Source organism: Elaeis guineensis, chromosome 4, assembly GCF_000442705.2.
Source record: "Elaeis guineensis isolate ETL-2024a chromosome 4, EG11, whole genome shotgun sequence".
NCBI lineage: Eukaryota > Viridiplantae > Streptophyta > Magnoliopsida > Arecales > Arecaceae > Elaeis > Elaeis guineensis.
The window spans coordinates 7,675,475-7,685,994 of NC_025996.2; the positions used below are offsets into that span (position 1 = coordinate 7,675,475).

The 10,520-nt window shown below is 40.2% G+C and overlaps 1 protein-coding gene across 1 annotated transcript; it reads right to left on the reverse strand.

The window, feature by feature from the left end:
* Positions 1-3,123: 3,123 nt before the first annotated feature.
* On the reverse strand, positions 3,124-7,512 carry LOC140857105 (translocase of chloroplast 120, chloroplastic-like). Its single transcript, XM_073255452.1, has 2 exons — positions 7,375-7,512; positions 3,124-7,147 (listed from the first exon to the last, which is right to left on the reverse strand). Exon 2 carries the CDS (start codon positions 7,095-7,097, stop codon positions 3,435-3,437), a length of 3,663 nt encoding a protein of 1,220 aa, XP_073111553.1. The 5' UTR covers positions 7,098-7,147; positions 7,375-7,512; the 3' UTR covers positions 3,124-3,434.
* Positions 7,513-10,520: the final 3,008 nt, after the last annotated feature.

Sequence of the window (10,520 nt, forward strand, 5' to 3'; positions counted from 1 at the left end):
AAGGTCTGCTGGGTGCCTAGGAGGCCATCGCCGGTAGCTGCCCCTTCTCTGAGACCCTCGTTGAGGTCCTCTACAATATCCACAAGCAGCTCCAGAACGAGGACATTGACACCCCCCTCACCAAGGTCCACCCTGTCAAAAAGATCACCCTCATCATCATCTCCGGTGACCGCAGCCTCTATGGCAGCTTCGACAACAACATCAAGAAGGCTGAGTCCTGCCTCACTGTCCACAGCCTCATCCCCTCCCTCCTACCCTCCACCGATGACGACGACCATGTCCCCATCTCCTTCCTCTTCTACCATACCCTCAAGACCTGCCAGCCCCGCTCCTGCTCCTTCACCTGCACTCCGATGTCTATAGCTTCCGTGTCCTCCTCCTTGAGCTCCTCACCAGCAAGACCCCCTTCCGCAACCTCGTCAAGGAGCAATACGCCGACATCCCCCGTTGGGTAACAGTCTCTATGCAACAAGGAGAAGGAATTCGGGGAGGCATCACGGGGAGTGGAGGGTTGTAGGTTGGTGGAGAAGTGGAGCCCAATGATGGTGGGATAAAAATAATGTCCTCTTGAGCTCATTATTTTCATATTCCTAAAGGTTAAACACCCTTAAGTTTAATCATCCAAACATCTCATTCCCATCTCTACTGGAGTTTTACCCTTGAGATTGTTAAATCTTATATGATTAGCCTCAATCCCATAGTGCCCAAATAAGGCCTAAACTATCAATAATTATACAATGAAAGCATATTAGGGCAATGTTAAGTTCAACTACTACTATCAATGGCTGGTTAACTATGGTCAATCATTCTCACAATGCCTCTTGATCCTTCTAAAGAATTACTCAACGCCCTACACTTCACTATACTTTCTTAGAGTCCACAAAAAAGACTGACACTTTTTTCCTTTTTATTTTCCATGTAGTGCTGTTGCATACAACAATCTAGTCGAGATTAGCCTAGGCATGGCACCATAACAAGTGAGATCAACAACTAATTGAACCAGCCAAAAGAGCCGATCTCATGGCAAGTATGATGTTGTCCTAATACTGACAGATGTCTTTTTTTTTATTTATAAATCTAGGGTAATAAGATATATATATATTTTTTATTTTAAATATCATTCTTAGAACAAATTGTGCATTATCCACTGACAGCAGATAATGATCGTCTAATTGTAACTTTCAGATATATACACACACACACACACATACATATATACATGTACACACACACACACACACACACACACACACATATTGGTAACTTTGGATATCATATCAATGAGCCCCCTTCAATTTGTGTGAGGTTCCACAATGCAGTCATCAGAGACCGGGAGGCAAGCAGCCATATATGGGACAAGGAATGATGACCAGGAGAGGATGGATGGAAGAGAGAACAAGAGAGGCACGAGGTGAGACCTGAGGAAAGATTATGGGCAGATGAGGCAAGGGCCAAGTTTAAGAGTAATTAATTCTCAAACAACTTTGATTGATGGAATTGGCTAGATCATAGTTATATTCAACCTCTACCAGCAAGCGTACAATTCCACAAAAAGAGACATATAATGACAAGTATATGGAATTGTTTTTCTTGGACTAGGGTCCTGTTCTGACCTCTACTCCAGCACGATGTTTCTGCCAAAAACAGGGCTTATGAGTCATATTTTTTTGCGTGAAAATTGTCTGAAAAATTTCCAGTTTGATACTATATTAGTTCAGAAAATCTTTAATCCCCTAACAACTGAACCTAAGATCAGTCTAAAGATTTATATGTGCTTGTCATGAGAGTGGAATCAAGAATCTAATATAATTGTAGAGACTTATCTAGGAATTCTTTTAGTGAAACCTCCAAGGCCCATTTAAATAAAGTAAAAAATGTTTTTGTCTGAAATAGGCCTAGTCTGAGGCTTCATTTTCTCTTGCCAAAAACAGGCCCATTGTCCTCTTTTGCACGGAAATAATAGTCTACAAAGTAACTTTGATAATATATTAGGTTAAAAAAAATTTTAATTCCTTTAGGTTAGGAAAATTTTTAGTTCCTTTAGGACCTAGACTTAGGCCAGACTTGAAGTGAAACCTTGACAGCAAGAAGCTCATGTTGCTTTCAACTTCCTTTATTCTAGCTAATGTCTCTTAGTAAAAATTCAAGGTGATGATCTCCAGGCATTTAACTGGGGTCCCCACTACTCTTTCATTTGCCTGTTAATAGTAGTGAAAGCTATCAGCCCATATATTCCTTCAATTTCCTTTCCTAAATCTGTTCCATTTCACATCTCAATCCTCAATAACTGAATCTGGAACTTATAAAAATTTATAGTCTGAGACAAGAAAACACTAGTTTAAAACCACTTCACAAGTTATTTTATACAAATCAAGAAAAGACCAGCAACATCTATTTTACATCCCAACCTTCAAAAAGTCCAAATATAGTTTAACCTTCTACCAATTATACTAATATATAATTCCTAAATCCAAATCCCAATACATGCATGCCTAAGTAGTTTCCCACATCATGTTGGTGTAAAGTTTCCTCCCGTGGCATTGTGACATTAAAAAAAAAAAAAAATCCAAAACTGAGAGCAAAATTGCTAAGAAAAGATTGGTTTGAAATACTAAATGCTCCATTCATTCTTTTGTCAATCTTACCTTTGTTCTTCTGAAAAAAGTCTTCCACACCTCCAAAGAGAAAGAAGAAATGAACTTTATTTATCCTTAAATTCTCATCCACCTTGAGTATCTTTAAAAGCTAGCTATATGGCTGCAATGACTTGATAAGCATCATATGCCATTGCCTCGTTGAAATTCAAACACACCATTCTACTCAGATATACAGAACTCATTCTAGGCCATATAAGTTTATATTCTGAGTAGTAGTTTTTGTCGATATATAAATAGATAGGAAAAAACACAATGATATGGTCCTAAATGGTCTTCCAGTCAAGCTTCAGAAAATCCCTAAACAGTTAGTCATCAATAATGATAAAACAAGCAAACTTCCAAATTGTTGTTCAACTTAGAAATTGTACTATATGTCATATCCTGGACAGAACAGAACCAAGGGGAAATATTTATATAGTATTAACAGATATTGATTGTGTAAAAGTTCAAGAAGAGCTCAATAATATAGAAAATCAAATGCTAAAGCTTATCATTTATCATTTCAGTACATAGTTTCAAGAGAATTTGCCCTCAAAGGCATGAAGTGAAAATCAAGCAATTTCTCCTAAGTAAGCTCTGATGAAATAGAGACCCACTAAGTCATCTAACAGACTCTGCCAGAAATTGTACCCTCATAAAAGCATAAAGAAAAGTAAAAATGCCACACAGAAGCTAGGCTTTACTCACAGTTGATGCCAAAAGCACATAGCCAGCCTTCTGACATTTCTTGCAAGTTCTGCTCAGCAGCTTCTCATATTTCCAAGGCTAGTTGACCTGCTACATAGACTGAGAAGAACCACATAGTGTTCTCTTGACATTTCTGAAAAGGGGGACAAGCACAAGCAGTGCTATCTGAAGATGTTCTGAGCTATTCAACCGGATACCAATTTGCCCAGTCCCCCTGTTGCTCAGGTTTACATGGCCAATCACATTAGTCCCTCGTCCTACAGGAAGCTGAGACTGAACATTGCAGCCAATTGCCAGGTCCCCATGCCAATCAACAACAGAGAGTGCAAGAGTTGACAGATTCCGTCCGATAGGATAGTCTTTGTCCCTTAAAGTTGCCTCCAGACGACCGCCATAAGCTACATCACCTCGACCAGTCATTGCACCACCACTCATGAGCAATCTGAACCGTTTGTTAATTACCAGTTTGTCTTCAATCTTCAGGCCAGCTGACATTGAATCCCCTAGGAGGGTAACCGAAAGTCCAGCTGCTGTGTTGTTTCGCCTAAAATTATTAAACCTTGTTTCACCACGTAATGTGTAGGCCATATCCTTTCCAACACTCTGCATATCCAAGCCTAATGAAGTTGCTTTCCCTTCACCATGCTTAATTGAACTTGCCAGCTCCATTTGAAGAGTGCATTCCTTCTTATCCTTTGTAAGCTGGCCAGAAACAGATATTGGGATCTTATCTTTCACTACGAATAACCTTTCAACATTCAGACCCTCATAACCAACATCATGATCCCAACCCTGAGTTTCCAGCACTGGCCTGACAAGCCATTGGCTGGAAGAATCTAGAAAACGGTAGCGGTGGCTAGGGTTATCAGAATCAAAAGAAGTAGGCAGCGCCAAATCTGGCATGGGTACAGGAACAGATGCAGGACCACTGCTTTCATCTTCTAAGTTCTCATTATTGAAATCATTTGGTAGATCCTTAGCTGCCTCTGCCATTTTCCTCCTTAGCTTCCGATGCTTCTTCTCCTCCTTCAACTGCTTTTTATAGAACAGCTTCTCCCTGTAGTCCAGCTCCTCAAAATATGCCTTCTTCTGCACTCGGCTCAGTTTTGCCAGTTGTGATTTCGTAAGCCGCTTGAATGGTGGCAACTCATCATAATCTGGTTCATCATCTGAGTCAGATTCCTCATCTAAATCCTCATCTAAGGTATCATCATCGCCAAACTGCTCCTCTGGCAACTTTAGTTGGGGTCTTGACTGAAGAAGAGAAGACAGGAGGAAGGGTAATGGAGGAACTCTTGCACGAGATCCAAAAGGTTTACCAGGTGGATTGTCCTGCAACTTCAGAAGCATGTTTGCCTCTGCCAAAATTTTTGAAGCAAATGAAAGTAACAAAAGTTGTGGCTTCCAGACTTGACCATTTGGCAAGACTCTCTGGCCAGCCCTGTTCATCCTGCATGCTGAATGGTTTTCCACCAAGGAAACTGGGTTCATAAGCCGCACATCACCAGCAGCCTGTCGGATTGCTTGCTGAACAACATGGGACCTCTGTGTCACAAACATCTCATAGCTCAAAGGACTACCATTTGGGCCATCGGGTGGAGCAGAAGCAGCATGAGTTAGAACAACAATAGCATTGAACCAAATAGATGCTCCAAATATGTCAGTTATAGTCCGCAAGAGTGGTACATCCCCATAATCCCTGCTCTGCATATCCAACCGATCAAAGTAAAGAACAATATCTGGAGGAGTCTTACTGATGAACTTCTTCACTGAGTAGAGAATCTTCTCATTTTGACGCTGATCTGAGGAGGAAGAGGAAAGTCCAGGTGTATCAATAACCCTAACCTTGATTCCTTGAACCATCCCTTCTATCTCCTGAACTTTCTTAGTACCCAGTTGGAAGGCATCTGTCTGCAACCTAACCTCATCAAAAATTGAATTGATGGTAGCACTCTTACCCACCCCAGTCTTCCCTATGATCATGATTGTACAAGAGAAGTCAAGGGGCTCCTGTCCAGCAGCCTCAAGCTGCTCTGCCATCACACTAGCTCGATCAAAGCTGAATACACCAGGTCGATTTGTGTTTCTTCTGAGTTGCTCCGCTAGCCCAAGCCTGTATAGAACTTGTGCAACAACTACATTGTGTGGTGTTTGACCAAGCCTGTGAGCAAGACGCAGGAACTTAACCCGGATCATCTGCAGCTTTTCACGGGTCTCATCATTCTCTTCTGCATCATCATTAACAGGCTCCTCAGAATGCTGAGATTGCCTTTGTGGAACAGAGTCATTTGCTCTGGGTTGCTGAAGAGAGCGAGCAGAAGGTTCCAGTAAGGGGGCAGAAGATCCAAGGCCAGCAGGACGAGATGGCAAAGAAGGCCCTCCCGAATTCTCAAAACGTGAAGTAGCAGATGGTGCTTGCTGACTATAAGTCTTGTCCTCATCATCTGTAGAACCTGAGTCACCTAAACCTTCTACCAATACAGATTGCTTTCCGACATCTTTGATAACTCCAGACTTGCTGTCAGAGCTAGGACTCTGCCCCCTGCCTTCCTTTGGGTGCTCTTGAATTCCATCTGTGATGGGAGGATTGGTGGATTCATCTTCCTTCACCACAGAAGCAAATGTCTCAGCTACAAACCCATTATCCATTTTAGAAGGACCTTCTTCACTCTGCTGATTTATCGTCTGCTCATTGGGAAAGGTACTTGAGCGGACTGAAACATCCTGCATCTGATCAACCCCATCATCATGTGGAGTCTGTTCCTTTGAGTCAGTTCCGCAACTCACACTGTTCTTATCGAAAACCACCTCGAGTGATCCTCCATTTTCAGTTTTTTCATAAACAGCTACATGCAGCCCATCTGAAATCACCTCATCAGGCTCACCATCATTGGAATTCTCATCAACAAACTCTTCTTTGCTATCCTCAAGAATCACTTCTCCATCATTCACAGGAATAGAAGAAACTTTTACCACATCTCCTACATTTTCACTGATAACATCATCTGCTTCCACACCATTCAATTCAGTAGGCATGGCTTCTCTCCTGTCTTCTACTTGTTTGAGAGGAAGAGAATGATCTGACTCTGCAGAAGCTTCCACCTCTGTTGCCCCTTGCTCTTCATAACTATGATCATTTACTTGGGCATCAATTGACTCATCAAACTTCTCAGAACCATTCAATTCAGTAGGCATGGCTTCTTTCCTGTCTTCTACTTGTTTGAGAGGAAGAGAATGATCTGACTCTGTAGAAGCTTCCATCTCTGTTGTCCCTTGCTCTTCATGTCTCTGATCATTTACTTGGGCATCAATTGACTCATCAAACTTCTCAGAAAAACGTGCTTCTTGTTTCTCGGAACTCTGATCATTCAGCAAAGCATCTGTTGACCCAACAAAATTCTCGGTATCAACCATTTCTTGTTCATCAGCACTCCGATCATTTACCTGCATATCTCCTCCTTCATCATACTTCTCCAGACCAATCGTTTCCTGTTCGTCAGGACCCACATGTCCCTTCTCACAGTGAGGTACTTCCACAATCCCCCTTTTATGTCCCGCAAAATCTTGCGAATCAGACCGCTCCTGTTGTGGCGGCTCCATCGCCTCCTCAAAAACCTCGTTTTCTTCAGAATCCTTCGCTTCATCCTTCGGCCCGTCGGATCCACCAGCAACTCCATCTACCGATTTCGGCAACGAGGCCCCATCCTCTGAAGCCATCTTCATCTCTCCCAACCGATTCTCCCCGTTTTCCATCAGACTTCAAAGATCCAGCACCTCAAAATCCTAGACTAAGCCTTTTGGACCTAATTTCCAAGAAATTACTAAATCAAATACCGTAAATAACACATACTCAAATAAAAAAAAATTAAAGGTAGAAGGATGATTGAATCAAGAACACATAGCCCAGTGCAAAATCCGTCTCAAATAAACAAATTTTCGGATCAAAACGGGTTCTAAGATCTAGGGTTTCCGTCGATGAATTCGAAGAATATTAGATTCAGATAAAATAGGGCGGAAGAGGGCAACGAACCTGGCGATGGAAAACGAGATCAAAACCCTAACTATTTCCTCCCCCTTCTGCCGTTCGAAATCCTCGCAGTCTTGGAAACGGGGAAAGCTCCGTTACCCCTCCATTCGCGATCGGCTTGATTTGGACTCGCTATCTAATGGAAGAAGCGACGAAAAATAATGACAGAAGGGAGATGGACGGAGGAAAATGAAGGGTCCGGGGATCGGACGGGCGACGCGAGGGGCTTCGCCTCGTCCGGCTTCGTGGGAAACGCCAAAAAAAGACGGAAAGAGAAAAGGAAAGGGGTGAGAAAATGTTGGGTTGGTGCCGTGGTCCGAGGTGCGTCGTCTTGTTGAATCACAGTGGGCTCCATCAGTAAATCTGGAAATGGGTCTGGGCCATGGCCTATTTCCAGCCCAGCACCATTATAGTCATCTTATTCTCCCTAGTCTAACGAGCGGCGGAGCCTGACATTAAATATTGGAGAGATAAAATAATAATTTATTAATAATTTTTTAAATAAAATATTTTATAATAAATAATAAAATAAAAATATATATATCTAAAATTATTATCAAAATAAAAAAATTATAAAACCACTGTTTAACAAGAAATTTTTAAATAAAAAAATTGAAGAATAAATAAACAACAATTATTTATTTAATAAATTTATTATTTTTAATAAAAAATTAATATATAAATTAATTATATAATTTTTTTAAAATTAATAGATTCGTAATGTGTGTAAGACTAAAATATTGAGAGAACTATCATATATATATATATATATATATATATATATATATATATATATAAATATATAAATAATAAATATTTCAAAATTTTTTGAGGGGTAGTGGCCCCGTTGGTTCCTCTTATGATCCACCACTAATTCCAGCATCTATCAAAAGTTCTCCTATTCTATACTGACAGTACAAATAAAAACTCTGGCATCGACAGATAGTGTTGGAGTTTATTTTCTTCATTTATAATTATTATCTTTTTTTTTTATGGCATATGACCTCTTTTTATATCTCCAAAAAAAAAAAAAAAAGAAAATCTCCTAATTTTTTTATAGTATCATTGCCTCCATTTGAAATCATGCACTGTATTTTGCTTACCAGTTACCTTGTTTCTATAATTTTCTCCTTCGATTGTCTTCTGTGCATAAGGAAACTTTACTCAACATAATAAGGATGTGTTTAGTTTGCCATTAGAATTGAAGCCCGAATGAATTGAAATGAGAATCAAAATGGCTATATCCGTTGATTTGTTTGGTTTATAACCATATTTAGAATTAGAATCAGAATGGATTTGAATGCTAGAGGAGAATAAAGATTCGATTTTGAATGATTTTTTTATCCTTCTTTAGAATTTGAATAAGAATAGAATTTTTCGTAACCAAAATGCTAGAATGGGAGTTACGTATTTTCACTCTCATTGCAGAACTCAACTCTCTTCAACCAAATATGCCTTAAAGTTAAACATCAGCTTACAATTATGTAATTCAACTTTTATCCTAAAATAAAACCTATGTTGCCTTGTAAACCAAAATAGCAACCTAAGAATCAAACTCTTTTTTTCTCCGTTTTCAGGAAAGAACGGGTCACTGTCCTTGCTTTCAACCCAAGAAAATAATCTCTCCAGGTCCCAAGCCCAGTTGGTTCTTTAGGAAAGAGAGAGCCATGGGACTGAGCCGCTAGCCCAATTAGCTTGGAAACTGAGGTGATCAACCACTTGATTCCTCACTGTGGAATGCTCGGAAACTAACGAATTCCAAATTTATAATTTTATGAATCACAGGACGCTGCATCACCAATAATCCACCATACAAAAGTGTCGAAATTGATTTGATACCATTACTAATCAAAATGAGACTATTACCCAAACTTTTCAGAGTTTTTAGGAAGTCTGCAATAGGAACTGGCCTGTTAGCAAGCGTGATTGCAAGTGCAGTTTTTTCTTCGTTTTAAAGAAAAGAGAAGGAAACCACCCAATCTATTGAGTAGGGGAGTGAAAAATTAGTATTAAAGATGTTTTATGAGCTGGGTAGAACTGTTGAACGTGATGCTCTTATCTTTAGGGGTAAAGAGAGAAAAATTGGTGAGCGTCTTCTTTCAGGTATGCGTTTCACTTTTCTTTCCTAACTAGCTACCAAGCTTAGGTTCCTGGATTTTTGTACCGCATAAAAAAAAAAAAAAGGCCCTTCTATGGAAGACACATTGGAAACCAGATGAAGGCAACTGGCTCAATATCATTAGATTACATTCTGCTCGGCTCCCTAATAACAATGTAGCCACTTCTCTTTTCTGTTTCAGCATCTCTCTATCCATGGGAATTGAAACTTTATTATTTTAGCTCTGCTAATATCAAGCCTCTGTCCACAATTCCCACGCCATTTTATGAATGATCTTTATGTGCATTTCATCTGATTGTGTAATAGAAACAGTGTGTAAATTGGTTATAGTCATTATGCAGATTGCTACATCAGACCTTGCAGGGTGGAAGATGACTTTATTTTTAATAGCGTTTTTACGTCTTTGTTTCAGTGTAAACCTCTGCATAATTTTGTTGGAAAGGAGAGATATGCCATCATTTTTTTAACTTCTATTCCATGTTCAATAGGTTGTTGCCTTGTGGGAAACTTCAAGGACTAAGCAGCAGCCAGCAGTTCTCAACTTCTAACATCGAGTACATTGATTTTTTTTTTTTTTAGAGGAAAAAGAAAAACCTAAGATTGGCTTAAAAGTTTCAGAAACTGAACTTTGTTGATGGTAATCGAATACTTCATATTCACTCTTTTTGAGGAAAATTGTGCAGTTTAATGAGCTGAAATATATGGGAATTGTTAGCTGATCTGCTATCTAGAACAATCTTGAGAAAACGGTGGAAAATACCATGTCACACATTTCATTAGGAATAAAATGGGTATTGTTGCGGCCAATCGCCTCGTCGCCCGATCGTCGGGAAGCGTGCACCTGCAAAAGGAAGTCCGCACTGACCGGAGGCGGCTCCGGCGGGGACCCTCCGACGGTCAAGTCAGAGAGGTGACTGGGCAACAGTGAAATGCAGACAGAGAGCTTTGAAGAAGAGAGAGAGAGAGAGAGGGAGAGGAGCGAGCCTGCGTATGTGGGAGAGACGGGCGGATCGATCCTTTGCATTGTTGT

Bases quoted from the DNA above. Each gene is read 5' to 3' on its own strand.
- LOC140857105 (XM_073255452.1), bottom strand. From the start codon at position 7,097: ATGGAAAACGGGGAGAATCGGTTGGGAGAGATGAAGATGGCTTCAGAG.